The sequence below is a fragment of the Anabas testudineus genome, chromosome 2 (assembly GCF_900324465.2).
Source record: "Anabas testudineus chromosome 2, fAnaTes1.2, whole genome shotgun sequence".
Lineage (NCBI taxonomy): Eukaryota > Metazoa > Chordata > Actinopteri > Anabantiformes > Anabantidae > Anabas > Anabas testudineus.
In genome coordinates, this window is record NC_046611.1 from 34170922 (window position 1) to 34198884 (window position 27963).

General features: G+C 40.1%; 1 protein-coding gene across 1 annotated transcript in view; it reads right to left on the reverse strand.

Moving 5' to 3' along the window:
* The window catches only part of ahrra (aryl-hydrocarbon receptor repressor a), a 61260-nt gene extending 33297 nt beyond the window's left edge, over window positions 1-27963 (reverse strand). The window contains exons 1-3 of the mRNA XM_026363369.1: window positions 27661-27963; window positions 27252-27344; window positions 25428-25609 (exon numbers count right to left, since the gene is read on the reverse strand). Of these exons, the coding sequence (XP_026219154.1) occupies window positions 25428-25609; window positions 27252-27313 (244 nt within the window). The 5' untranslated portion in view covers window positions 27314-27344; window positions 27661-27963. The remainder of the gene's footprint in view (window positions 1-25427; window positions 25610-27251; window positions 27345-27660) is intronic.

The window sequence follows — 27963 nt, forward strand, 5'->3', positions numbered from 1 at the left end:
ACAGTGAAGATGCCCATTTTTCTTTACTCAAAGGTAAATGAGCTGGTTTATATGCTGCGGACTGGAACACACAACTTTTTTAATATATTTTTTTTTTCATTTTTTCTTAAATTTTATCTAAGTGTTAATTTAATGAATCTGGCACAGAATCGTCATCAGCTTCATTGTTTTTATTTATGAAGAGCAAACTAAAAGGAGGAAGATGACATTCTTCTGACTGTCTGTTCCAGGTGCAGATGTTGTGATCTCATCTGATCACTGTCAGGTGTGACAGCTGCACATCCTGGAAGCGTGTTTTGTATCCAATTGGTGTGTGTGTGTGTGTGTGTGTGTCTGTGTGCTGAAGTGTGAGTGAGAGACCTGGGATTCCCTAAAGCATGTTCAGTAAATCCTCAACCAGCATGAATTCCCAAACATCGCGTGCAGCGGGGTGGGACTCCTGAGCCAAACCACGCCCCTTCCTACACACACACACACACACACAGACTACAGCCTATAACAGAGGCCAGTTAAACAGTTAGGCGCAAGGCTTAAGCTGGTGTCATGGGAGGGTTAATGGATTTCAGCCATTTATTCACCTGTCATCCACATTAAATCCATAGCTGGTCCTTCCGAGACCTCTTATCACTATAACAGCCCTCACCTGGTTAACCTCAGCCAGCTTTCTCTCTGCAATGTACGTCAGTGAAAATGCATATCCTACCCACAGCAGCCATCTGTGAATGTAAATATGAAAGCAATGATCCAATAAATGTGCCTTTCCAAATAATACCTTTGGATTAATCCTCTGTGCGTACTGTATTTTGCCATGGCTCAATACCTTAATGCAAAACGTGGCTTCAAGAAAAAAAGCAGGTTGTCTGATGCATCTCACATGCTGGGGGAGGTTTTGGTTGCAGTGTGGGTGGTCAGTCCACAATAGATCAGAGCACTGACAAGAAAAACCAGTGGAGCTGTTTTCTGTATGTGCGAGAGCGTGTTGCGGTGTTTGAGGGTGAGAGTGCAACCTATTATGGCCGACTACACCAAAACATGTCATTGCTGAGAAATGGATGGTTCTCCACCTCAAGACTATTTTCAGTGAAACTTTTCTTGTTTTGAGGAGGATACTGTAAAAGCTTAGATGAATAAAGACTGCTTCCTTCTTAGACTGTTGAATATTTTCCCAGTGACTCTGGAAATTGGAAAAGTGTTGCAACAAGTTGAGGATCAACCTTTGGAAGTTTTTGTTTACCCACATGGCAGAATTCATATCAAATTAGAGATATGCTCAGTATTGAACTTGTTAATCGCAACAAACACAGTTGCTGTGTTGTGTCAGAATTTGTGTGGTTGAGTATTTTATTTTAGGAAACACAAGATCTCTTGGTTTATGACACCTGAACAAAAGTTTTATAACAGCTACATGGCACTTTTTTTTTAAAAAATTGATGCTGATTCTGATCTAACTTGACAGTTTGTCATTTAATCATGTGAAAACCTGCAGAATAAAAAGCCCTGTGTTGTTAGGTAAGTACATTAGCAACCAGAGGGCATTCTGTTCTCTAACCTAACAAACAACTTTAATGATGTGGAGAAAAAACATGGTAGACATACCCTTGTTAATCAGTTTTAGTCATTCATTAAAGAAACTCCATGAACGTCAAAGAATGATGCTATTGAAGCCATTCTGCCTCATTCTAGTGCAGATGCAAGTGCATAAGTGCACATACACTAATGTGCACAGCGTAGATGCATAAACCTGACACCATTACAACATGTGATGCACACCACCTGTGCAAACAGCACAACAAAGACCGCCCTGTTTTTGTGGACAGGCCCTTTAATTAGCCTTTAATTGGGCCACCACTCCCACAGTTAGGGGAGTAACAAACAGACAGCTGTGAAACTAGAGGGTGCATACATGGGATATTAATATTATGAATGGATGGAAATTGACTTTTCCTCACATCAGCTAGTCATTTTCTACAGAGAGATTGGGATTATGCAAGGAAGATTTTTCTAATTAAAAAAAAGGATATTCATGTATCTTTATACTCCAAAGTACATCATGATTTGCAAACTGAAAACCAAACCATGGCACGCAATAAGAGAGAGGTCATTTTATACACTGGTGAGTCGGTCATTGCCATAGGAGCACTTGCACAGCTCACAGGGAAAGCGGTCAGACATTATTAGCTCAGCAACATACCACCAAGTTTTTCCTGACATAAGTCGACGCCTTAAATAGACTTAACACTGCAGGTGATAGAAGAGATTCAAGATTCAAGATTCAAAAAACTTTATTAATCCCAGAGGGAAATTGTTTTGCTTCATTACAGTTGTTCTTAACACAGATAGAAAGAAAGGAACCACAACCAGAAAAGATCCACACCAACAGAAATACACAATAACATCAATAGAGAAAAACTCAATATATATACATAATATGTAAAATATGTAAAATAGATGAATGAGAGCATAGCGAAATGGACTAATTTTGAGTCCTGCTGCTGAAGTCCGTTTGTATGATGGTGACATGTGGGGAACCTGGCTGTTTATAGTAAAAATGTGTTTTTACTATAAGATTATTATTACTAAGATTATTGTGCAATTCAGATTTTCTGTGAATTACGTCTTGAATTTGGCATGCCTGATCATAGTAAAATACCCAAAAGATGCTCAACACAAGACATCAGACAGACCTAATAAGGTAGAAGAGGGAAAACAGAAATAAAAAAGGTGGATATGGAGTTTAGTCAGCTTTCTGGCCAGATGTAAATCTGTATTGACTGAAATGTTCAGGATTGCAGAATAAAGATCACATGAAAATGCTCTCAAACTACAGAGGGAAGAAAAAATTTAGCAAATACGAGCATTTTCTACTGATGCTGGAAGACGTCTGTGGAAACAAAGAGGTGTGAAGACACTGTAAAACTCCTCCACTTGTTTTCCACATCCTGCTCTGTCTTTGGAGGCAGATGTAAGCTGCATTTGATAGGAAATTTGAGAATGGATTCAGAAGGTGAGCTGAATCTTTTTAGAAGAGAAGTGTCAGAAGTTGTAAATTGAATGAAAGCAACATGAGTGAATCCATTGTTCTCAGTTTGTGTGTGTGTGTTATACTGTATGTGCGTACAGTATAGTAGGCAGCATCCTGTGGAGAAGCAGAGGGAACCCATACCATTGTGTTTGTGTGCCGACACCTCATTCCTACCTGCTGCCTCACCAACACCTCTAACATAACGGATGTACAACAATGGAAAGTGTTTGTTTGTAACCTCAGCACTGAATGACTCAGTAGGACTGCTTTGTGTGTGTCTGTCACTGAATCACCGAAAATCAAGATGGAGAACTGGCATATTGGCGTTTTGAAAACTTGGGAAAAACACAGTAAAAGTTAAAAGAATTTAGTTCACACACACACTTTGCTGAAGATTTGTTTTCCAGCCAGGGGTCCATGGACCCCAGGGTGTACTTCTGCAGACAGTTTGTACAGTTGTAAGGAATTTCACAAACCAGATGGTTGATTTGATAAATCATAACATCTGTTACTTAAAAATATAAATCCACACACTAAGTCAGTCGCAATACCTGAATATGGAAGCCTATTTTATCCAGTAGAAGAGAAAATGAAGAATTAACCAGTCAAAATGTGGCTTGGTTTCAGACAGTAAAGTTGGGGACTACTACTACTGATGATGACTACTATGATGTTAATGATGTAGATAATATTATTCATATACAAAACAAAAGTTGTGCGTCTTTCGCAATAGGGATTTTACGCCATATGGCCTCTGTGCAGCGGTTTCACAACAACTTTCAACTCAGAGCAGGGATCAAACACCAGGTGTTTCCATTGTTAAATCAGAAATATTTTGGACCCAAATTCGTCTCGTGTGAGAAAGATATGTGTTTTTCTGCACAGTCCATTTTTAGTATGTCTACAAAACATTAATCAGACTGGTCCACAAAACAAGAATTCTCTATGGTAAAGCAGAAATGGGGTAGTGAGCATTTTCTAGCACTGTACACCCCCAGGACAAGAGAGAAGCGTGTATGTTAACAACAACACACCATCTTATCTACGTTTACTCAACAGTATGGATCCAGTAGCTGTGTGAATAATGAACTACTACATTACATGTTGAACTAGTGTGAAAGACGGTGAGACATAGCGGAGGATGCACATATGGAGAGAAAGGCGAATGGTGCGAGTGGCCAGTAATGTATTGCTTCCACAGGATGCCCTGCTCACTCAAAACAAGCCATAACTGACCTCAATCATGTTCCACTGCTGAGATGTACAGTGAATGTGACAAGCAGCAGAGAGAAAGAGGGAAATGCAGGGGGAGGGATGGAGGGAGAGATGGTAAGGGAGTGTGACAGAGTGATTTTGCAGAAGAAGATGAACTGTAAATATTGACCTTGCAGGGGAGAGGGCTAAACAGTCATGCTGCATCAGAAGGGGAATGATATCACACACAGAAAGAAGCATCCAACTCCATGTTCTTCATTCGTCTGGAAAACGCAGCAGCTATGAATCTTACTGAGACGAGATAAACACCACGCTGATTTTTGAAGCGTTCCAGTGACCGTGTGTATAATTAGAGAACAGATTTTCCTAAAACATCCAGGAGATCAGTCTCTTGAAAGCTTCAACAGAAACTTGAACCTCAAGCCCCCAAAACTCCACAACCTCAAATCCGATGACATCTTGACCTTTTGCACCCCATGATTAATCCTCAGTCTGTGGCGGATCAGGCTGTCAGCTCAACTATCCCTGAGTCTTGGGATGCATTGCTGCAATGTGTATAATCGTCAACGCACATGTGTGACTCTAGTAAAACATCTCTCAATACCTTATGAAGGCATCAATTTGTGTTACTGCTCCCTCTTTGTCAGGCTGTACCTTTTTTATGTTTTTTCTGTGGAAAGTGTAGAATCATTACAATTTTAAAGCACAAGCCTAGATAGGTTCGTACTTTTTATCTGCTAGCTAACTCCCAGCTGCTGTACTTTTTACCTTCTCTCACCTAATTGAAAAGCAGTTGGTCAAAAAAGTCTTTTCTACTTTTCATGAACTAACTTAATAGATCCCCATGAAGAATTTGGTACAGCACATACTGTATATGATGGCACTAGTACAGGGTTTCAGTGTCTTGTTCAAGGACACTATGACATTTGACAAGAGGAACTGGGAATCCAGGTCTTGGGGTTAGTGGACGACTGTCCTGCCAAGTTACTGAAACTAACTAACCAACTGATAATAGCTGATGTGCTGTATTATTATGAATCATATCTGTATTTTTATTTCTGTAAAAACATATTGATTAAATCACCACTGTCAGTTTGTGTTGTAATTTCTTGCAGCAATCCACCATTTTCATCTTCACTGAAATGATTACAACATGCCTGTATGATAAGGTTGCAGTTGTCTACATCTGATATTGCTTCCACTTCTTTTGTCAACTTAAGCCAAATACTGAAGTCATAACCAATATGGTTGGTAGTACACAATACTCAAGTAAAATAGGGATCCTTGCCAAAAAGTACATGCACTAAAATTGACTTTAAGTATAAAAGTACAATAGTCTGTCAAGAAAACAATGTATTTTAAACATTATTGAATTTGCTGTAGATAATACGATTGTACAAGTCTAGCCCACGTTTGTTAAATTAAAGCAAAGAACATGTATAGTAATTAATTAAAAAAAAGTTCAAAGATCTGTGTTATAATGGCAACTTGGTGTGGAACAACAAAGGTGGAGCTGATTTTAACCACATTATGTATTGGCGGGTATATAAAGTGGGTAATCCATAATAATATGCCATCATTTTTTAGTTGGATCTATTTTGGTAATACGAAAATCTGCAAAAAGTAAGTAGTAACTAAAACTGTCAACTAAATGTAGTGGAGTAAAAAGAACAATATATCACCCTGAACTGTCGTGGAGTAGAAGAATAAACTGCAAATACTGTACTTCCGTAAGAACAAGAATCTCAAAATTGCACTAAAGAACAGTACTAGAGTAAATGTACTTAGCTAGTTGACATCTCTGGTCTAATTATAACAAAGTAACCTTGATGACACTTTCCTCAATGTGCGACCTGTGTTGGGAGCACGAGTGGGACAGTGCCTGAAAGTGTGTAGCTCATGTCAAAAGCGTGGGAGCTGGCATCCTTTAAAACAGAGATCACAGCTGTCATGACACAGATGTGTTCTCCCTTCTTCTCTTTTTCTCCACCTCTCTCTCGGCCTCTTGTCCTGGTATGCCCTCTCTTCCTTTCTCCCTCCTGTCATGCCATGTCCATGTTGACCATGGATACAATGAGCTCCACTGTGCTCATGAAGGCTAGCATTACTGTTCACACGCAAAGTGCGCTGAACACCGATATGTCCGCCCTTCCTCTTTTTCTGCTTTTTCCCCTTTCTTCCATCTTTCAACGCTTTTTAATGTTTTACCCCGTTCCACCACAGAGCTGGTAAACTCCTAGTAATATTTAAAATGTGCGATTAAAACCCCAGTTATGGTCCAAAGAAGAAAGTTAACTCCCTAAAATTACAGCAACATTTTTTAAGCTATTAAAACATTTTTGTAGTAAATATGGGATCAAACACTATCTGAAGATGTGCACATTCTCATGCACATTCACACTCATTTGTTCTTAAGGCTTGGTTTGCGAAATATGCATGGATCTGCAGTGACAAATAAAACCAACAGCTTCCATCTTTCTTTGATTACAGCCTCGCTTTCTTGCCAAGAAATAAGCAAAAACAGTCGCTGCTCTCACCACAGTTACATTCTGGAAACTAATCTAATGTTATTTTAATTATTTTAAACGCACCAGAAACATAAATCATCCTACGTCACTCACTGGGTGGGGGGTAAAGTTTACTGAATTTAATATAGGTGGAGCCACCAAATCATCATTATTAATAAGCAGAAAATGTGTTAATGAGGTTTTCAGCTAAATAAGAAACCATAATTAGATAAGATAGTGTGTATTTTATAAGCACATGTGCAAATATAGAAATATGTATGTAATGTTACTGTCAGCCCTCCTGTCTTCTGCCCATTCCTGATTGTTTCCATGTGGTTGACCTCAGGAATTTCTCCTGGATATTCAGAGCATGCCACAGCCACAGCAGGAACATGATACCTGCTTTTCTTTCTCCATTCCTCTCCTGTTTTTCCCCTGTCTGAGTGACAGAAATTATCCTCTTCCTCTCTCTTTTCCCTCATCTCTGATGTTACGTATCATTTCTGTAGGAGCATGCTCTCTTCCTGTGTGAACTGACATTTAGCGTCATTCCCTCACAGCTCTCGTAAAATACTCAGACAGAGACCAGAAGGCATGTACTATATGTGTATGTTTATGTGGTGACTGAGTTAGTGCGTGTGCATGAGAACAACCATATAAATATGCACTCGTGTGTGTGTGTGTGTGTGTGTTTGGCAACTCTAGTGTAGCATAAGTTGCAAATGAACTCATTCCTGCAGGGCTGGTCTCTGTGTTTCTCTTTCATTCACTCGCTCACTCACTCTCTCCGCTCACTTCGACAGATCGCTTTCATAACCACTTTTCTGAGGTCGCAGCCTCGTCTGCAGTAGTCACGCAATCCCTCGCCTGCTCAGTCAGCTTTACATGCACATACACACTTCTGCACTAATGCCACACAACACTACACTACACAAACCCCTGTCTTAAAGAGACAGTGCGCAGCTCTCTCCCAGCAGCAGCATGTTACACACTCTGCTTTTAAAGGGTCAGCACGCCTATTTTTGGCTTAAAGCATTCCTCCGCCGCTACATGCAACCTGTAACTGTGGAGTGGAAATGCAACACTTGCCAATATATATATATATATATATATATATATATATATATATATATATATATATATATATATATATATAGTATATATACTCTCCAGCCCTGTAACACCTGCCTTGTTTCTTGTTGTGATTTAGACATACCTTTGCACCGAGTTTTTAACCTTCTGTTTGCTACCTTGTCATGTTCTCTTTCATTCCCTTTTTCTGGGCATTCTAGTTTTGTTGTTACTTTGTATCCCTTGTGCTTTGCCATATTTTTTTTTCAATTGTCTTCTGTAACTGTTTAAATGTGTGCAAAAAACAACAATAGATCAGATTAAATGCAGTAGCGATACGCCTGTTCTGGTAACATTGTGCTTCAGGGGATTCATAAAAAAGTTCTCTTTATGTGGTTAGTGCATACTTAGGAAGCAATTGCTCTTAGTTTACCTCATAAACCACATCTAAATAATGATGCTAGTTGCACGTGCAGGTGAGTGCCAAATTTACAGAAAAAAAAGATCAGAACAAGAAGATAACTATTTATATTCATCCCTTATGCTCTTTTCAAGTGTCTGAGTTGTTTGTGTTAGTGATGGAAGTTCAGGAGCAGCTGAATATTCAGAGTTCTGGCTGGCCCTACATCCACCTTGTCCTCTTGTTTCTGTCCCAACACCTCTCCATCTTCTCACCTTTCTACTACCAGCATAGCCTGTGGAGGAATGTACAGTAACTGGAAACGACAGAGAGTCAGAGGAAGAGACAGTGGTCAGGGAGAATTTGAGTGTCAGTGATTCGGACAGTTTTAGCAAGACAGAAAAACAAAAGGATCAGTTTGCTGGGCATCTCTTCTACACGAAATGACACCAGCGTCTGATATCTGATGCTGCTATGAAATGAAAGTGAAAATATGTGAGCAAACATAACATCACATTCTTTTTGCTAACTACAGTTACGCTGCTTGTTCCAATACATTTAAGGTTCAAGCTTTAACCAAATAGATGGGTCTCCCAAATATTCATTAGAATGTTTCGGAAGCACGCCAGCGGTAACATCGATCCACTCCAGTGCTCCCTCTCTCTGCTCTGCCACGCTCCACTACTCTTTGCACAGCGCTTCAGATATTAGTCATTATGAAATTACTATAAATAAGATACTAGAACACTGACAAGTTAAGGAGAAAAACCTTATATTTTAGCTCTTGCACGTGTGTGTCTGCAAACAAAACAGCATTCAAACACCTTCCTATTCATAGTATCTCCCTTACTGCAGCCTCATTTACACTCATACAATGGATAATGTTTCCATAAATACATAGAAACCTGGCAGATTTCAAGTATCATTAAGTATCATTATCTGTGCAGCTCCATGATCAAACTTGACATTTTGAACTAAACAGAATGGACAACAAAACTTCACAAGCTGGAATGAGATTTTCCAGCTCATCAAGTCTCAGTTTGTGTTTTTTGTCATGACATCACCAGCAGGATGGGGAGGGGGGTGGGGCACAAAACAGACTCAATATGGCCTGGAAATTGACTGAGAATTTGGCCAGGAGAAGTTGCATGAGAAGGAGAAGGACTTGCGGTAGCAGGGGGGAGAGGCTTGCCAAGAGAAAAGGCTCAGGCCTGAAGGCTTTTGGCAGGTGTTTTGTCTCTGCTATCCATCCAGCTGCTGACTAAAAACATGGGAGGTGTTACAAGAGAATCTAGCTGAAGAGAAAGGCTTTAATCTCTATAATCTTCTGTTGTAGCTGCTTTCACTCATTTTTACATAATTACAGCAATTTTTTTAATCTACAGTACGGCTGCATACAAAATAAATAAATAAATATAAATAAAAATCAGACGTGATCCTGTGTCTTAACAGGCCACTACAAAACAGTAGTGGTTTTAAGATCTTGGTTTTTGGCTCAATGCTGTTTTATATACAGCTGAGCTGAAATTAACCTTCAAAACGAACAGGTTGAACTGAGCAACACTAGTACAATAAAATAGATAGGCTTCTTGCAAATGTTGAAACACACACTAAGAGTAAACATACCCAATATTTTAACAAAATGACTATGAGATGAGATTTCATGAGTTCTCCATCTGTATTGAATGTATTAAATGTTTATTTGAAGACAATATAAGGCTTTAACCTTCCAAATTAGCCACATTAATGGGTATCTTCCAAAGTTGGAGCCTTTTTACTGCAAAATCATTTCTTATCACATCTGTTATGTGTTACATTCCTTCTATTCTGACAGTGAAGAACACGAGAGGAATTTTTACACAAAAAATACTTTGACTTTGGAAGAAATCCACTCAATTTAATAGACCTAAACTACTTAAATCTTTAGTTCCACATCTGAAGATATCACGTACAGAACTACTAGAAAGTACTGTGAATGTTGGCTCTATCAATTCTTTCTTTCCGTGGCCAGTATGAACAGGAGGAATGATTAAGCAAGCAAGCATCTGGCTATTACTGTAGGCTCTAGATGCTACAGGACTAGCCAGCGTTACACTAGCCATCTATTGATCCTGACCCCTTGCCTATATGTGGGCAATATGTCACCTGACTTTTTCCTTTGTCGCTGTTATCATTCATACCAGAAGTTGCCCAATAACAAAACACACAACTTAAAGATGGTTTCTTAGGGGTAGTCAGATCCTACCACAGCAGCCTCATCAGCAGCATATGGGTCTGTCAATTAGGTCAAGCCTGTGAATTTTCTACATGAATTAGCCTATCTGGCATTTTAATAAAGATGCCAGTCCAAGGATGGATGAATTAACAACTGATACTGTCATGGCCCATTGAATTATGCAATAGAATGTCTCTCCCTCTTTACTTTATACCTCGGTTTGACTGTCTAGACCCCTATCCACCTCTGTAATAAACAACACTGGCCACATAGAAAGGCTATTCCTGGTGTTTAATTTTCTGGTTGCGATCAAGGGAAAAGCTACTATATACAGGAACTGTGTGAAATCAGGCATCAACAAATAAAGGATCTGGAGCCTCAGTTACTATGATAAAAAAAAGTGAGTGAATGAAAGAAAGAGTGGGAGGCAGGCTGAAGCCACACCAGTAGGCGATCAGACTGAGGCTGTCCAGGTCTCAAGGCCAGGGAGTGGTAGTGCCACTGGAGAAGGATTATGTGGAAGATTTATAGGCTCAGATGCAACAAAACAATTTTTTTAAATCATAGTTGCCTTGAGACCTGGCAACAAAAGTGATAAATAATGAAAAGCAAGTATGTAGGCTTTAAAAAGAGTGTGAATATTGAATGCCTGGTACCTCTTATGATAAATAAATGCTGTCGAATGTCAGGTTACTTTAAATGGCATTAATGCAAATGTGTTATGTTTAGGAGATGAATTGGTTGCACTTTACATTTTTGGTTTTTAGTAATTCTCTTGAATTGTTTTCCATGCAAAGCTATAAGGTGAAAGACAACTGCTTCCACTATAACCAGATGGTATGGTTATAAAGCCTTTAAAGAGATCCAACATCACCGGCTCAAACAACAAACACTGACAGTGTGTGTGTGTGTGTGTGTGTGTGTGTGTGTGTGTGTGTGTGTGTGTGTGTGTGTGTGTGTGTGCGTGTGTGCGTTTGCGTGTGTGTGTGCGTGTGTGTGTCTATGAGACTGGGAAACTATCACAACGTTATCATGAGACATGTGAGCAGGCGCTGCATCTTCATCGTTTACTCGTTTAGGACATATTGAGGTCATTTTCCTCTGGTTTACACAACATTGCGTGAGAAGGGAAGGGTATCCGGTGGATCCAATTGCCCTGTGTGAGGGCGGCACTGCTTCCATGAATGTGGCCTTTGAGTGGCGAGAGACCAGTAGACATGCAGACAGCCTGTACTTACTGTATCTGGGAAATAGCCCTGATGTGACTTCAAACAGCATGTTATTATGGTCCCCCTCTCCTCCCCCAGGCCTGTGTCTCCCTACTTCTCTTTTATGAGAACTTGTTCCTCATGAGTCAAAAGGAGGAGGTCTCCAGCAATCCGCTGTTTACCTTCATGGTGCTTTTGGCAGGACATGGACCAATCCCCGATTTCAGTTTAACTACCCATTGGTTTCCCCCCCTTCTAAGAGCTCTTCAAGTATCCAAAAGCAATGATTATCTCCTTTTTCCGTGTTGAAAAGTAAGTTTATTTTCTCTTGGCAGAAATGCTTCTACACCATTTATTTTAATACTGGACATCATAACTGGTGCTGGTTTGAAGCCCAGAGGGGACAGTTCCACTCTGACCCTGGACCTTCTATATACTGGGGTCTTGCCTTTGCTACACTACCTCAAATAAAACACTACAGTACACTGAAAACACTGAAGATACTTCTTATCTGTACGAAAATAAAGTTGAAATGAACATCATAATTTTAAAGGTCATTACATGATACTGTCTCAGTTTATAACCCTGCGAAAACCAACATTTAACCCGTCTTCATCCTCAAGTAGACTGTCTCCATCTTTAAGCCATCTTTTCTTTTAGGTTAGCAACCTTCGTTTCAAAGGTGATCAGGCCAAGATGGTAGCTTAAAGGTTTACTTTACATCCTAGGCAAAGCCAAAGTTTTCACAATATGATGCTATGGTAGATAAAAATATATCTATGAAAACAGCTTTTTTTTTAAAACTTATGTCAGAGAAACATTGAAGTCGTCGTTTCACAAAATGACTGGATGTGACTCTACTTTGAGTGTGGTACTATACTTACAGGAGCTTTCAACAACGGTGCAGCTTGTCACATCGACATCTTTTAGTGTCATAATGTTTTCTGGCCTGGGCTAAACTTTTGATAGTGAGACAACCTAGTTCTTCAAGTGAGAAATTTAATCAATATTCAGCATTATCAAACTGAATTAATCACATAATTAGACTTAAGTTTAAGCCTGCAAACAATAATACAATCTGTGATCTATATTAAACTCATGGTGAAAACCTTTTTTCTGTTTTGGTTTTGTGGTGATTTGCAGTTTAAGGTTTTTCTGGTCAACATAAACATTTGTCAACACTCTCTTTCTTTAATCACTCTGTGCTCAGACTAATTGTTATCACACTGTTGCATTTGTTAATCTGAAGACTGTGCCAGAGAAAGCACTGAAATCCATTACGGTCAAGAAATGCTACATTAGAAATCATATATGATTGAAAAATTATGGGTGTGGTGTATGAAAAATAAATATGGGTGGAAGCCACTTCCAGCTCTATATTTGACAGATGTCACAGTATGAAAACAAGGATTAGACTGTCAGTGCTCTGACTGGATAAATGTGTGTATGCCTGTGTGATGCATATTTAAAACATTTGCAATTTGATGATGAAAACAAACCCAGGCACATTAGCATGGAGAATTTCTCAGCTCTGCACGCAACCTTAGAGCAGTGTGTGTGAGTATGTGTGTGTGTGCTGCTGTGGGTGAAGCCGGTAGCTGTTTAAATTCAGTGCTCTCTCTGCAACATGCCAATTTAAACACAATCCTCAGGGACAGAAACAGAGTGTGACACTTCTCTTCACCACCTCTTTCTTTCATTTTCTCTTGCCCTTGTTTTACTTGTCTTCCTCCTTCTCTCTCCTCCTCCTTCTTCTTCCTTTTCCACTTGTCGGAAATATCTGCTGCATTTCCTTTGAGTTAAATCTAAATGCAGGCTGTACTGTACACACAGCTCACCTATCTCAAAGCACTGGCCATGATGAGCTTCTGATAGTATAAGCTGAGCCGAGTCCTATGCTCTCTAATGTAATGTACCACCTTTAAGAAATTGTGCCATTGTGCCTGATGAATAATGCATTAGGTCAGAACTGTGTTCATCCCTGAAAGGTCTATAGGCTTAGAGCCTGTGGCTTTATTACTAATAAGGTCACACACTCTCTCTCACTCACACACACACAAACACACACACACACACACACACACACACACACACACACACACACACACAAAGGCTCTGCCATCATTCTTCCAAGTTTTGGGATTTATGGTGATGAAAAGAGAATTTTAACATCATTTTGAAGATTTGCAATTGAAACATCAAATATCGGACATACTGAGACATTTTAAAATAAAGTTTAAATGCAAAAACTGAAAGAATCTAAAAGTCAAGTTCTGAGAGGAGGGGCATTTCAAAGGGCAACTGTCTTCATATGGCCCTAGTAACATGTGCATGTTTCAGATAGAATCAGAGAGACATTTTAGTATAGGGAAAGCAGAGGTAAGTTTAGAAACAATACACATGCACTTACCAAACTGCCATGGGAAGCAGTGCAAGCAATGAAGGAAACTGAAGAGTAGCTTAAGTGTTCAGTGACACTGCAGGGGATAAATTGAGCTGGATGTGCAGTAGTAGTAGTAGTGAACTGAAGAATAGTAGCGAAAGTGTGTTGTGTGGTCAAAATATCAGCTGGTGAAAGCACTTGTTATTTGAAGAGTAAGGAGTGAAACACTAAGGAAAGCCCTACCAGCTTTACAGCCCACAGTTGAGTAACTCTGACAGTGTGTTTGATTTAATTAATTCTGCAGCAGACAAGCTGACAGACTCTTTATTTCATTTGATTAATCTGACATGCTGAGAGGAGCAATGAAATACCTCTGAAAATGCACCAATTCACTTGATCTCATTCAAATGTGAAGGTTCATGCCTGTTTCAATTTCAGACTGGCCAATCCTGTATTTGCTTCTGATAAATGGAATGTGCTGTACATTTCAAAATGAAACAGTAAGATTTCCTTTTTTCCAACATTTCATCACAAGTCCACTAGTGCACAAAGCCACATAAAGCCTACCCCACCTTCAGTGGGCTTTTATTGGTGGTGATGTTGGAAAAAACCTTAGTGGGGGTCTCTCTCTCGCTCTCACACACACACATACACACACACACATTATGGAAAGAACCTAAAAGGAGACTGAATTGATGTGTGTTGCTATACTATTTTGTAGTGTCACTGTGAGTGCTTGTGCAAAATCAAAATCCCCCATTGTAATCTTATTGACTTCCACACTATGATGAAATTAGGTACTTTGACACATATTGGGTGCAAGATGAAGTCCATGGCCCCCCTCTTACTTCTGCACACATGCAAACTCATTCTAAATAAATCCCAGTGAGCATTAGAGTCCTGTCACTCTGTTTACTGTTGAACACTTAGAATCTACCTTTCTACAAGCACAAGTCATGCAACTGCTTTTGTCTTTCTCTTTCTGGCTCTCATTCACTTCTCACTCACATACTCCCTCCATCCTGACTAACTGGGTACCTGGCTGTCTTGTGAGACACTTGCCCATGCAGAGCTGTTTCTCTTAACAATGCGCCTGGACACTATCAAGTCAGAGCTGATACTGCTGCAGTTCACCTTCACGCTGTCCCTCATCGCCCATGCAAAAGTGCAGATGGTTTTGTGTGATGAGAAAGAACTGCCTTCACCCTCTTGTTGTACCCTCTGCTTGCGTCTGTCTCTACCCTAAAAATATTTTGTCCGGCTCACTCATTCGATGATAATTCAGCAGAGAGCAGGAGTTCACTCAGAGTTCAGTCTGCTCTGGGTGCACAGAGTGCAGCGAGTTCCTGCCAGCCAATAAAAAAAACACACAAATGCTTTTAAACACTCTTTTGCATCACATTCTCCAGTCCTCTTTAATTAGCCCTAACTCTGGTCCGTTTTCACTTAAATGCATGTTTTCAAAAAACATGTTTTGATTTAATATCAGTGAAATACGTATGATGAATGTCTACAGTAGCTAACTTCGTACGAGATTGAAAAAAAAGATCTTCCCCCAGAGCTTCTCCCAATAACTCTAACTTTATATGACATGATTTGAGGGACTATTTTTACTTGGGCGGGTTACGTGCTGCTGTTTTCCCATATCAAATGCTGATGAAAGGGGACCTCATCTGGCTGATGGTAGTTAGTGTATCGAGCTGTATCGGGTCAGATGCCACCTTTGGTTAGTGATCTTTCCAACCGCATGGAAACATATCGATTTACATTAGGGAACAACAGCAGGGACCGGGCCTGGGCCACTGTTGCACACTGAAGCATGCTTCAATTAAGATAAATGGAGGTGACAGACAAAACAAACGGTCTGATGTCCGGTGAGCCAAGGCAGCCAGCACACAGACACAGCTAGATGACATGCAGTACACGTGGTGGTCATGCCGCACGAGAAGCATCCAGAAAACCAACATGGTCTTGGTTATTAGCAGTAATATTACTTGTCAAGGGCACATGCTTAATTTGGTTTGTCCTATCTGTGTTTGTATTTCAGCATTCACTGAATTTCGATGTAAATATGGCTTAAATTCTTCCTTTCATACCGTCTCTTTTCTGTTTTATGGTTTATGAACATATCTTCCAGTATTGGACTATAGCAGCAGTGATGCAGCAGTTTCAACTTTTCAGTCCCAGTCTTTTGAGGACGAGTCTGAAGTGAAGTGTGAATGACTTCAGAGGGACTCGAGTCCCCATGGAATGGCATGGGGCAATTTCAAAACTGTGCAAACACGATAATGTAGAGACACAAGCCTAAGAATAAGAAAGCCAGAACATGGATTCTACTATTGATTCAATTTAAGCCTATATGGGACTTTTTATTGGTTCCTATGTTTTCTCAATGTTTTCTTAAATTCAGTGATTTAGCCACTGAACTCAGGAAACTGTTTCTGTACCCACATGCCACAACAAATAAAAAAGCAGACCGTTCCAAGGCTTAAAGACTTATCAAATGGGTTTTCAACATGTGGCTTTGGGCAGTACTAAATCTGTAAGCTATATTGCATGAAGCTCAACAAAGTAGATTTTTTGTTGTTGTTGTTGTTGTTGTTGTGTGTGTGTGTGTGTGTGTGTGTGTGTGTGTGTGCGTGTGTGTGTGTGTGCGTGTGTTGGAGGGTTGAACATAAATTGGCAATGTGAAATATTTTATCTAAGATAAAAATAGCACAGTGCAAACCAAAAGCAGAAAAAAAATTTTAATAAGAAATATGCCTGTCAGTAACATTACAACTCACTAACAGCAGATTAACTACAGTATGCATGTTCTGTGGACTTCAATGCACTCATCTTTTGAGTGGAATTAAAAATTTCTAATCGAATGACAAGATGTTACAAATTATGTGAAACAACAGCTGGAGTTTGTCAGCAAGCCTGCAGCATCGCTGCATGCTTAAAGTGCTTCCATAATATAATTATCAACCTAATCTCCAGGCGCTTTGGTGTGCTTGTTGCTTCTCTCTGTGTCCTCTGTGCTTCTCTTGCTCAGGCAGAGCAGCACGCTAGGCGGTAGCTGTGACAGTAATTACACTAGACAGCTTCCAACAATAGTGTTGGGCCAACAAAGGCTGCTGCTCCCTGTGCATGAATCCTAGCTGTCTATTCACACTCATTCAAACTCAGACACACACTCAACCCGTCTGTTCACGCACACACACCTCCCATTGCTGCACAGCCGCCACTAGCTGTTACAGTTAGCGTCTAACGGGGGCTCCCCTCTGCACTGATTTGAGTAATTCACTTATGGCCTTTTGTGATCCCAGGGGACTCTATTGACCCCCCGGGCCAACAGAGTACAACTGCACTCAAGCGAGTTCAGTGTCTGTGGCACGAGAGGCCAGGCACAGACAAAGCCAGTGCCATGCCTTTGATTCAAGCAACTAATGAGTAAGGATCCTAAATGCATACGATGGCTTCTCCATTCATGGTTTTCAATGCATACAAGAGATTAGCATGGCTGGCCTGTTGCACTAGTTACCAGCTATTGTGTGGTTGATTACTGCAGTATAGCTACCTTTCTGTTGGCTGCAGTGAGAATGTAACAGTATTTAAATTGAAAATATGCAGAAAACTAGAAAAATAGCTTTTGGTAGAAACTTGACTACTGCATTTGAAATAGTCATGAGTACTGAGTGTTAATGGAGAATCTTAATCCCATATGACATAATTTTCCAAATACTGAGAAAACATTTATAAGCATGAATATAGCCATATTACTGTAGTATCGACCCTTACCCTTTTTGCAATGAATGAACAGAATGTTTTGCAAGACAAACACCCTGAGTGCATTAGCATTAGCTTAGCTTAGTCATAACAGTTAAAAACCCATTAACATTTCCATATCACACTGGAAATGTATGAAGTACACATCCACCTATGTATACAGCACGGAATTACAGACATTGCATGTGGAGGAAAGAGGAAGGAGAAAAGCCTAAGCACTGGCATTTAGCTTGATCACGCACTCTCCATGAAGCAAATGGAGAGTTCTTTTTTTTCAAAGAGGTCAGTGAAACATACAGAAGGACAGAACCCATAGCATGAAGTAAGGGACAATAAAGGAGGGGGAGAGGGAGACAAAAATGGAATTGATGGTCAAAGAAAGAACAGCGTTTAATAAGAGCGAATTAACAAAAGGGGAGACAGAAAAAAAGTGTGATTGAAGATGTTATTCATGAATAAGAGTGGGACTAAATCAGTGTTTTGTGACATGTGCTTATTAAATCAATTATTAAAAGAGTTTTGGACCTCTATGATTGCTTTGTCCACTTCCATTGAAATCTGAGTCATCTTTTACGTATTCCTGAAAAAGACTCATAATGCCACAGCTCACGGTGAACTGGAGATTTCATGCCACTGCACTGGCCAGCACATGCCAGTACTGTACTGATTTAGTCTTCAGGCTTGTTGTGACAAATGACATTTACTGTTACAGTGGGCTTATGGGTTGCATGCCGAAGGACTCACATATGCGACTGTCTGCAACTAAGGCATCAAGAAATCAGCCAGTAGGCATAGATTCACAGCTCGTGGACTTGATACCAATTACCCTGGAAGCTTAAAGGCCCATTCATGTCGACGTGGACAAGCTTCTATTCATACTACAATTGGGGGTATGGCTACGTGGACACATTCCACACACGCGCACTAGAAACGACTACTGATAGCAGGAAGAAGAGTTACTTTGTTTGACTGAACAACATGAAGAATACGATGCTTGCAACTGCCTGACAAGAATAGGATCTCGTAGGGGAAATACATTTTTATGATATAAATTGTTTACTTGTCTGGTGCAAATCAGCATGCTCACTTTCACAGTGCAAACAGTCCACGGAGATTCAAATTTGGAGCTACCTGCAAAAGTTTGTAGATTCTGCCAATGAGAATGGACTCTCACCATATGTACAGTAATTCCTGACTTCTAATGCAATTGTGTCTCCTAAAAATCACTTTCCAAGACAAAAAACCCACAAACACAATTGACATTGACGTTACCATATTCTAAATAAGTTGATAAAATGTGCAAATGCTGTGATGCAAGATCAGAAATTTAGGCAAACGGGACAATATTTTGAAACAAATTGAGCTTTATTTGAATTGTTTTTTATCCACATATTTACGACTTGCCATTTACATTAAAAGTGTAAATATCCTCATTATGTTAATGGAAAATGTAATCCTGGTCAAATTAGGTTCCCTGCTAAAATGTATTTGTGAAGAAACATAATTTTTAGGGGCTTTTTAGGAGTGTTTACTTCAAAATAGGTGTAGTATAATGTGTGTGTTGGTTTGTGGCTACAACCTGGCAACATGATCCTACAACACAAGTCAACCTTAACGGGTTCCTTCAAAGAACCAACACTTATCTCGACTGTTAGGAAACGGTCAGTTGGCAGCTTTGTGCGGCTGTACCTTGGGACAGGTACAGGTTGGCCTAAGCTACCATCAGCATGCTAACACGGAGCAAAATGTAAAGAGATATAGTATTGATAATACCAACTGTCAATGGCTGTCAGTTGCAATCTACAGCACAGCTAAAATCTGGAGAACTCAAAGCACAACAACCCTGAACTGACCACATGTTGACCTTTCTGTAACTAAACCTTTTCACTACATGTATAGTTTGTGCAGCCTGCTGATTTGTTGTCTTGTCTGCCTTCGTGTTGCAGGGTATAGGGAAGGAAAAAGTCTAGGGTCACTGAGAGTTTAGTCACACAAACATTGGCCTATCATGTGACCTGATGTGCATTTTCATCCCTGAGCAATAACTCCATTCAGAAACAGCTATCACACTGAACCTTCGTCTTTGGATTTGCACTGCTTCAACTTGAAACAGATTTGACATGAGAAGGATTTACCCATATAGTGTCCAAAAGGGAGCTTAGACCCATGAAATTTGCTGAAACCTGTGGACAGGAGAATAAAAACCTAGATCAATTGTTTTGTCTTGTTCCCTCCTTTCTCTATTGCACGATGGTGGCTCGGTTACAAAACCGTCTCCTGTCTACTGGCTGACGTCAGAAGTGGCGTATGCCTGGCGTGAGTCTGTGGGCTCTGTGGCCTCTCTCTTCCTCTTTTACTGCAGCTCAGCCTCATTCAGAGACAGATAACACACATACTGAAACTGTTCGGAGATTAGTGAGCGCAGATCTAAACACTGATGGCTGTTTTACGGCTGGATCGTGTGCAGCAGTGAAGCGATTAGCATGGCAGGCTACCAAATTTGGCATAGATAGGTATACATACCTGCACTCCAATCTCTCATTACATTTATGTGTGTGTGTGTGTGTGTGTGTGTGTGTGTGTGTGTGTGTGTGTGTGTGTGTCAACACCCTGAATGGACTTTGATTGAGAAACTGATTGAGGACACACACACACACACACACACACACACACACACACACACTTAAAATATGTTTATAAATATACCTTACTGTGACGTGGATACATTTACACCACAGGCATTTCTATTTGGGTGGGACATATGTTTTGGTGGTAACATTAGGAGTTGTTATGTTTTAGAGCAGAGCTGCTGCTACTGAAGTCATGCAGATGCTTTTCAGGTTGTTGATGTCTTAGGGACAGTGTGCAAGGCTTTAGTTTTTGAAATAAATAAATACAGAAACTATGCAGAAGAGAGGATACCTCTGCATTATTCTGTATAATGTGTGTTTCTATGTCTAAAGGAAAAAATGTGTGATTTTTTTTAGAGCTGGCGTACTAAACTTTTTTTTTTAATAACATGCATTTAATAACAAAAAAGAAATTAAAAAAACTGCACACTGTCTAGCTTAGGCTGTGATATTTAAACATTATATTCATTTAATAATTGATAAATAAAGGTCAAACAGACTGAAATATGCAAAGAGTGTGGGCGTATTTCATGTTTATGTTCGTTGGTTTTCCCTCAGACGCAACTGTCGCAAATTCAGATGAGAAGATTGTGATTTTACAACAACCACAGCAAAAACAGAACAACATGTCGGTGCATTTGTTACAGGGTGAATAAAGGCATGTTTGTGTGTCTGTTCATTTTGGAACACTTTTCAGTGTTTTTCCCATACACAGCTCCCTCTGCTTACTGTTGAAACTTGGGATCTAACGTTTCTCTCACTGACCAAGATGGTCACTCAGCTCCTGTTAAAAACCCTTTGCTGTCTACACAGATGCTGCTTTAGGTTGGACATGAACTGGATTCTGCCATTGCTGTCATTACTGTTTAAAGCAAGAAGGACTGTAAAACAACAAGTATGACTGTAAACATGTAAACATGCACGTTAAACTTGTCGGAACAACATCAAACAATCATAAAAGAAAACTGTGTGGTGAACCTTGTGAAGTGAAGGGAAATAAGCAATACATATCGACGGTGTAGAGAACATCCAGAACATCAAGTTTATTCAACGGGCACATGCACAGTCATCATGCTTGCAGTGTGGACAGTCTACAACGTAGTTTTACAATACCTTGAAACAAGCAACAGCAAGGTATGAAATGAGAGGGGTGGTGGGTTCTTGCAAGATGTTGCATTTAAGGGTAAGCTTAATCATTCAAGGTTTAATCACCTATCCCAAGTTATAGACTGTAAAGAACCCTACAGTATATATAAATCCACCAGTTAACCTCCAATCACCTTTCATCATCTGATATCTGCCTGGGGAACATACAAAGTTCATGTCTAAGGATGCAAACTAGCAAAAGATATGTCCACACTGCACAAAAACAATACCAGCGTTAGCATTTATAAAATACAAGTCACACCAGCAGTGCACGCTACTGGCTTCATCATAGTGCGACACATCAGGGAGGAGGGTCTGTCTTTTACTATGTCGACTCTAGGTTGTCAAACTGCTATCTGATTCTCATCACAGGCGCAACTGTGGATGAGAGAGAAATAAGCAGGTAGGAGGAGGAGTGTCACATTTCACCAATTCTGATCCAAAGTTATTCAGTTTTTCACGGGCATGTGAAAAGCAGCATCCTGTCATCATGTAAGCAACCCTTTTTAACATAGATGAGAAAAGATAGATCGATAGATAGATAGATACAGTAGATAGAAAATCTTAAAACAAATTGTATTTTCAAAGATAAAAAAAAGTGAAACACAACACAAAACAGAGTCCAACTACAAACACCAGAGGAGAAATAAAGACAATCGGGGCAGAAAGACAAAGGAGGAGGGATAGTTAATCCTTAGGGTAAATATTTAACAAGCTCAGCAATTACAGCAAGGACAGAGACCTAACATGGAAGAGTGAACACACACATACACACACTTGCACATGGTCCTACTCGCTTGGGCCTGAAAAAATGTTGGAAATATAGATACCTGACCTAAAATAACAAAAACCTAACTAGAAACACAGGGCAAAGGGCTCTACATCACCTTCAGGCTACGAAATGATGATTTGGACTTATGTATTATTATTTTTTAAAGGGTCAGTACCCTCTGGACTTGGCCCATTTTCACTGGCTCTGCGTGCATTAGCTTTTCAGACATGACTATTTGCGTTAGTATTGGACATAACTGTGGCAGGCAGAACCACTGCACAGCAAGTATAGTAGTGAATGACATGGCTGAAAAACTAGTGAACATTTGCATGATTTACGTACACAGTTCTATTAAAAAGTTAAACTGTGCCTTAATGTACACAAACAGTTAGTGTTCCTATATTTCCTGCTTGGCTGGCATGTGAGACAGCACTTTTCATTTATCTCATTGAATCTGCAAACACCACACTTGGATCCCATGGAATATGATGATCAACGGAAAACGAGGTAAGGAATTTTCTCTGCCTTTTTATTTACGCATGCAAACTCACGCACACAGCCTGGAGCTGTATTTGCATATAGTGCATATGTACACACCAATTGTTGTGCTCCACCCAAGAGCAGTCACGCTCATAGGTGGAGCAAAGAAGACAAGACAGAATCTCAGGTGCCTCCAAATTCTCTCACTCTGCTTTCTCTGAACCTTCTAATACACTGTGTCACTGTAACTGCCTTCTAATATCATAAAGCCAGTTAATAAATGTATGTTTTCAAAGTTAAAAACTAATGATGGAATCTAACTTGAATCCAAATCCTACTGAGAACTAACTGAAAGGGACATGAGTCATGACTCACTAGCAACTTCACACAGCCACCTCCCAGTGGACAAACTGAATAACTGCAGCAAATAGAAACAAAGAGGAAAAAGGCTCTGTTCTTCTTCTGTGAAACGGTTTATGAAAGCAAATGAAACTTAAAGTCACAGGTTTGGTAGCATGTTTTGAGTGAATGACTCACTGTTCAAATAAGAAGGAGGGGGGGCCAGCGATTATGACTGTTGTTTCAAACCGCAGGAAGGATGTGGATATGTACTTGTTGCGCATCTTAAGATTTTTATGGAAAAAAAACCTCTGGCCACATTCCATGTTTAAATATCAGTGAAAAACATAAAAGCTCCATGTGCAATAAGTGAGTGAATGAGTTGAGCGTGGACAGTGTAGATGTATACAGAGCCAAATCCCTCATGTTCCACTCTAATTAATCTCATTAGTGTAGCATCAAAAAGCAGCTAAGCTGGTCACTACTGCCACTAATAACAAGGCATCCAGCAGAGGTAGAGCAATCAAACAGAGGCTTTGGCCTCAGAGGATCCTAAAAATATTTCCAGTTAAATCACATGTTCAGTGTTAATATCAATGTTTAAGGAATGTCTGTAACTTTGAGGTGAGCTCTGGGGGACAAAGCAACATCTTTTCCACACTTCTAGCACTGAGCTGGATTCATTTTCCAACTCGTCTATTTCACTGCCCTGACCCTCCTCAGCATCACTCCTATTCATCTCTGCGTGAGGCATCACTCGAGATATAGGCACCTATTATATGTCAGATTAGCTGCCGTACTGCATGCGTGCATGACGGCTAAGCTAAATGAGCATTCAGGGTAAAACAGCCGAGTGTGCAGAGTTGCACAACCCTGGTCGAAAGACTGCCAGCTGTTGGGTGCCGTGCCAGACCAAGGTAGCGGATGATGGAGATTAAAGGTAGTGTAAGGATCAGAGGAGGAGAAGGTGAAAGAGGAGAGCCACATGTGTCGAAGAGGAGACAGCTCAGATGGTCAGACATCCCTGCATCCCTTCTCCAGCTTTAGAGAGAACTTTGTCAGTCGTCAGCACAATGAAAGTGTTGAGCTTTTTTAAATATCAATTCAAACTGTTAAGTTAAGTTAGGGCACAAAATACATGCTCTAAAAATTTAAGTTAGATTTTAGATTAGATTAGATAAAAGTACAAAAATACAAATGTGAAAACTGTTGCAAAGAGAATGTATTGATTTATTGGAAAATGTATTTAGAAAAACAAAATCTAAGATATCTGTTACTATGGCGACTCATTTTAACCACTTTATGTACTGACAACTGCTTCATTCACAATAATAGCATGTATTAGTTGGCTCTGTTTTCTAATAAAATGCTACATCTACAACAAGTAACTGACTACCAACTGTAAAACAAATGTAGCGTAGTTCAGTAAGGAGAAGAGTCCTCCTCCTCACCTCTCTGCTCCTCTCTGCGATGAGGCAGCCACCAAGGCCACCAACAACAACATATTGTACATTCAGAAGCAGCCCAGGAATATTTGAAGTGGACTGTGGAGCAACACAAGGAGACGAGACGAGGCATGCAGCGGATGGTGGGAGGGTGGGAAAACAAGTGTAGGCCTCAATTTACCTCTTAATCACACTTAATGGAATGATAAGGATTTGAGGTGGGTGCGCAGACAAATATTAGCTCATCTCTACAGAGCTGGTTTCACACATCTTCACAGGCTAGTCTTAGCACTAAGTGTGCATTTAGATGGACCCGATCTCCCAATAGACTAAATACTGTAGTTGTCCTGTAGCGAGACAAATATTATGTACATCATCTTTATCTGTATCTGAAACTGAACTGACTTTCACACACACCAGCCTGATACCTCAAACTGAAAGTAAAGCCACTAAGTCCTTGTCCAAATGTAAGAAAATAAAGGATTTCCACTCCACTCAAACCACATGTTGAGCTTCTTCTAATAAGTGCACAAATTAAATACTTGTGTAACATATTATTATGTTTCCTTAGAATCACCTCATGTTAGTTAAGGCTTTTGCATAGACTGCCAGTACATTGAAATATAGTCCAACACATTCATATAGTCTCAAAGACAAACACCTCTGTGTGACCTCTACACCTATTTACAGCAGCTGATATGCCATTTTAACTCCATTTATTGGTCTAACACATAGCTTATAACACCCACACACTCATACACACTCATAAACCAAACACCTCAGCCCCTGTTATTCCAAACATCATCTTTCTCCCTCCTTTTACCTTGGAAGAAACTTTTGACTCGGAGGTAGGAAACTGCGAGGCGCAGCACAGACAGCTTGTCCAGTTTAGAGATGACATCCTGGGGAAACGGCAGCAAGCTGGCCAGCCGGTCAAGTTCAGCGTTCAGCCTGTCACGGTGGCGCTTGGACGGGTTGGTTTTCTCATTGGCAGAGGACGGCTTCCTGACGGTGAGACAACAGAGGGGACAGAGTTAGCTGGGAGAGCAGAGGGCATCGGGAAGTGGGTACATGTGGATAATTAATCATTATTGTCTAAATTCTAATGTGTGTTTAATAGTCTTACTTAAAAAAAAAAAAAAAAAAAGACTTCAAACACTCATATCAACTGCAGATCTGAGGACAGATGGAGTGATGCCTGGTTTTTAACTTTATTGTCTGACTATTTTTATTATTTTTATGAAACAATGTGAAAAACAAGACGCCAAACTAATAAAGAAAGCATCTGGTAGAGTTTGTTTCGCAGAAACGGCATCCAAGTTTACTCATGTGAGTTGTTCCTCATTGTTAGGATAAAAACTACAAACAGTCTGACTCTGGTTAAGTATGGCAACCACCGCACCTTGCCAACCCCCATACAGACACATGACCGAACAAACCACAGTCTGCACAAGTCCGTCTTTCTTCAAACTGTATTTCCTTTTGACTCAGCCTTCCTCAAGAGACCAAGCACCACAGCAAGTCTCATCCCCACACCCTCCACCCCCACCAATCGACAAGTCTCTTTATTTTAAAGTTTGTTTCTTAACAAGACAAAACTCATAATGGAAGAGTGCTACCTTTTAGTCCCTTAAAAATCTTTGCAGAATTAAAGTCAGGTATATATGCATTTCTGTGACTGTCTGCCTCAGTGCTGCTCAGAATATAACGTGCACAGTTATCTGTGTATTTCAGTGTGGAGTATCACAGCTTTGCCAGCTGCAGTTAACATGATCCACATATGTAATGATCAGCTACAATTTCCACAATTTTCCTATTTTTACATTAACTCTAAAAAGTCATTCTGCACTTCAAACACTCTAATATGGGGATTTGATTGGATTATTCAGCTCACTTCACTTGAGGTAAGTCCAAGGAGTGCATCATCATCATCATCATCATCATCAGTTGAAAGAGAACCAAAGGGAGATCGATGGGTCACTGGAGGCATGGAAAATCTAAATCAAGGTCCTAAAACGTGTGGTGGCAATAACTAGCACACGGCAGGGGTTCTGATTTCAAAGTACAGGTTCGATTTGAACATGGCAAAGATTTTCTTTTCAGATCAGCAGTGAATGCAGAGCAGAACATGAGAAACTTTGGAAATGCCACAGGGCCTTGTTAAATTACAAAAATCTTACATAACCTGCAATTCACTATTCATGACATCAGCTGACAAGGTTGTCAAAAAAAAAAAAAAAAAAAAACTCTGGTGGAGGCTTAAAACACCATCATCTAAATGCACACTTGACTCATGAGGCTGCAGGTAACGACGTGTAAACAGCTATAAAGCATAAATGTATTAAAATCTGGAGGAAAGCTGAATTCAAAACTTTATCAAATCATTATTAGCAGGTGATGTTTGCTGTTGTGGGACTGTTAGGCAGTGCTCCATTTCTATTCAAACACACATGAATAAAGCCAATGCTGTTACTTTCACACCTTCATGGTGCTGCCTCTAGAACTTCCTGTGATTCTCAATAATCGAGCTGTTCTTAATAAACTCATCCCTAACTGTTTTCACTGATTATTATCAGGCAGGAAAAAGAAAAACACAGCAACAAAAATGTGCAATCAGGATTGTCTCAGCACATGTGAACTCCTTAACTGTTTCTGGATGGGCTTCCTCCTCTTTCTGCCAGCGTACATGCAGTCTCCCGGAGGGATCATGGTCTTGCGCTCCGTGGAGGTAACAGGTGCGCTGCGGATGAGGTGCAGGAACGTTAACGGTGAGCTTCGACGGATGTTCACAGTCGTTGATGAACGTTATGACATTACATTTTCAGTGGGAATATGAACTAAATCCCAGCAGCCCTCACTTTTAAGGAAACCACCATAATTAAGATATATTGTTTAAATGTTGTAATTAAATACAAATGTCAATGAGCAAATCATTTCATTTATGGTTTCAATAATTGCTAAAATAGTTGCAAAATAAAATATCCCACGGGTGCAGCTGACGTGTTTAACAAATAATATTGAAATAAATCCATGAAATAAAAAACAAAAGCACTAACCCCAAATCTGTGAGGATATCAGTTAGCTCCAGTCTACTGTTGGCTGCTGAGCCACATTCACTCTAAGTGCAGAAAAGAGATGCGTCTCCCAGGGTGCACCGACTCGGCAAACAGCGAATGATATAATCCAAGAGAAATCAAAGAGATCGGAGAGGTCCCGAGCTCCGAGCTGATGTTTTCATCAGCTGCGCACTGCTCGGGGCAGATGTTGGCTGATGCTTTATACCCAATTGAGTCGCCTTCACTTCCTCGCGTTTCAGGTGGCGGATTCCTCTGAATGACATGTCGAGCTCTTCGCACGCA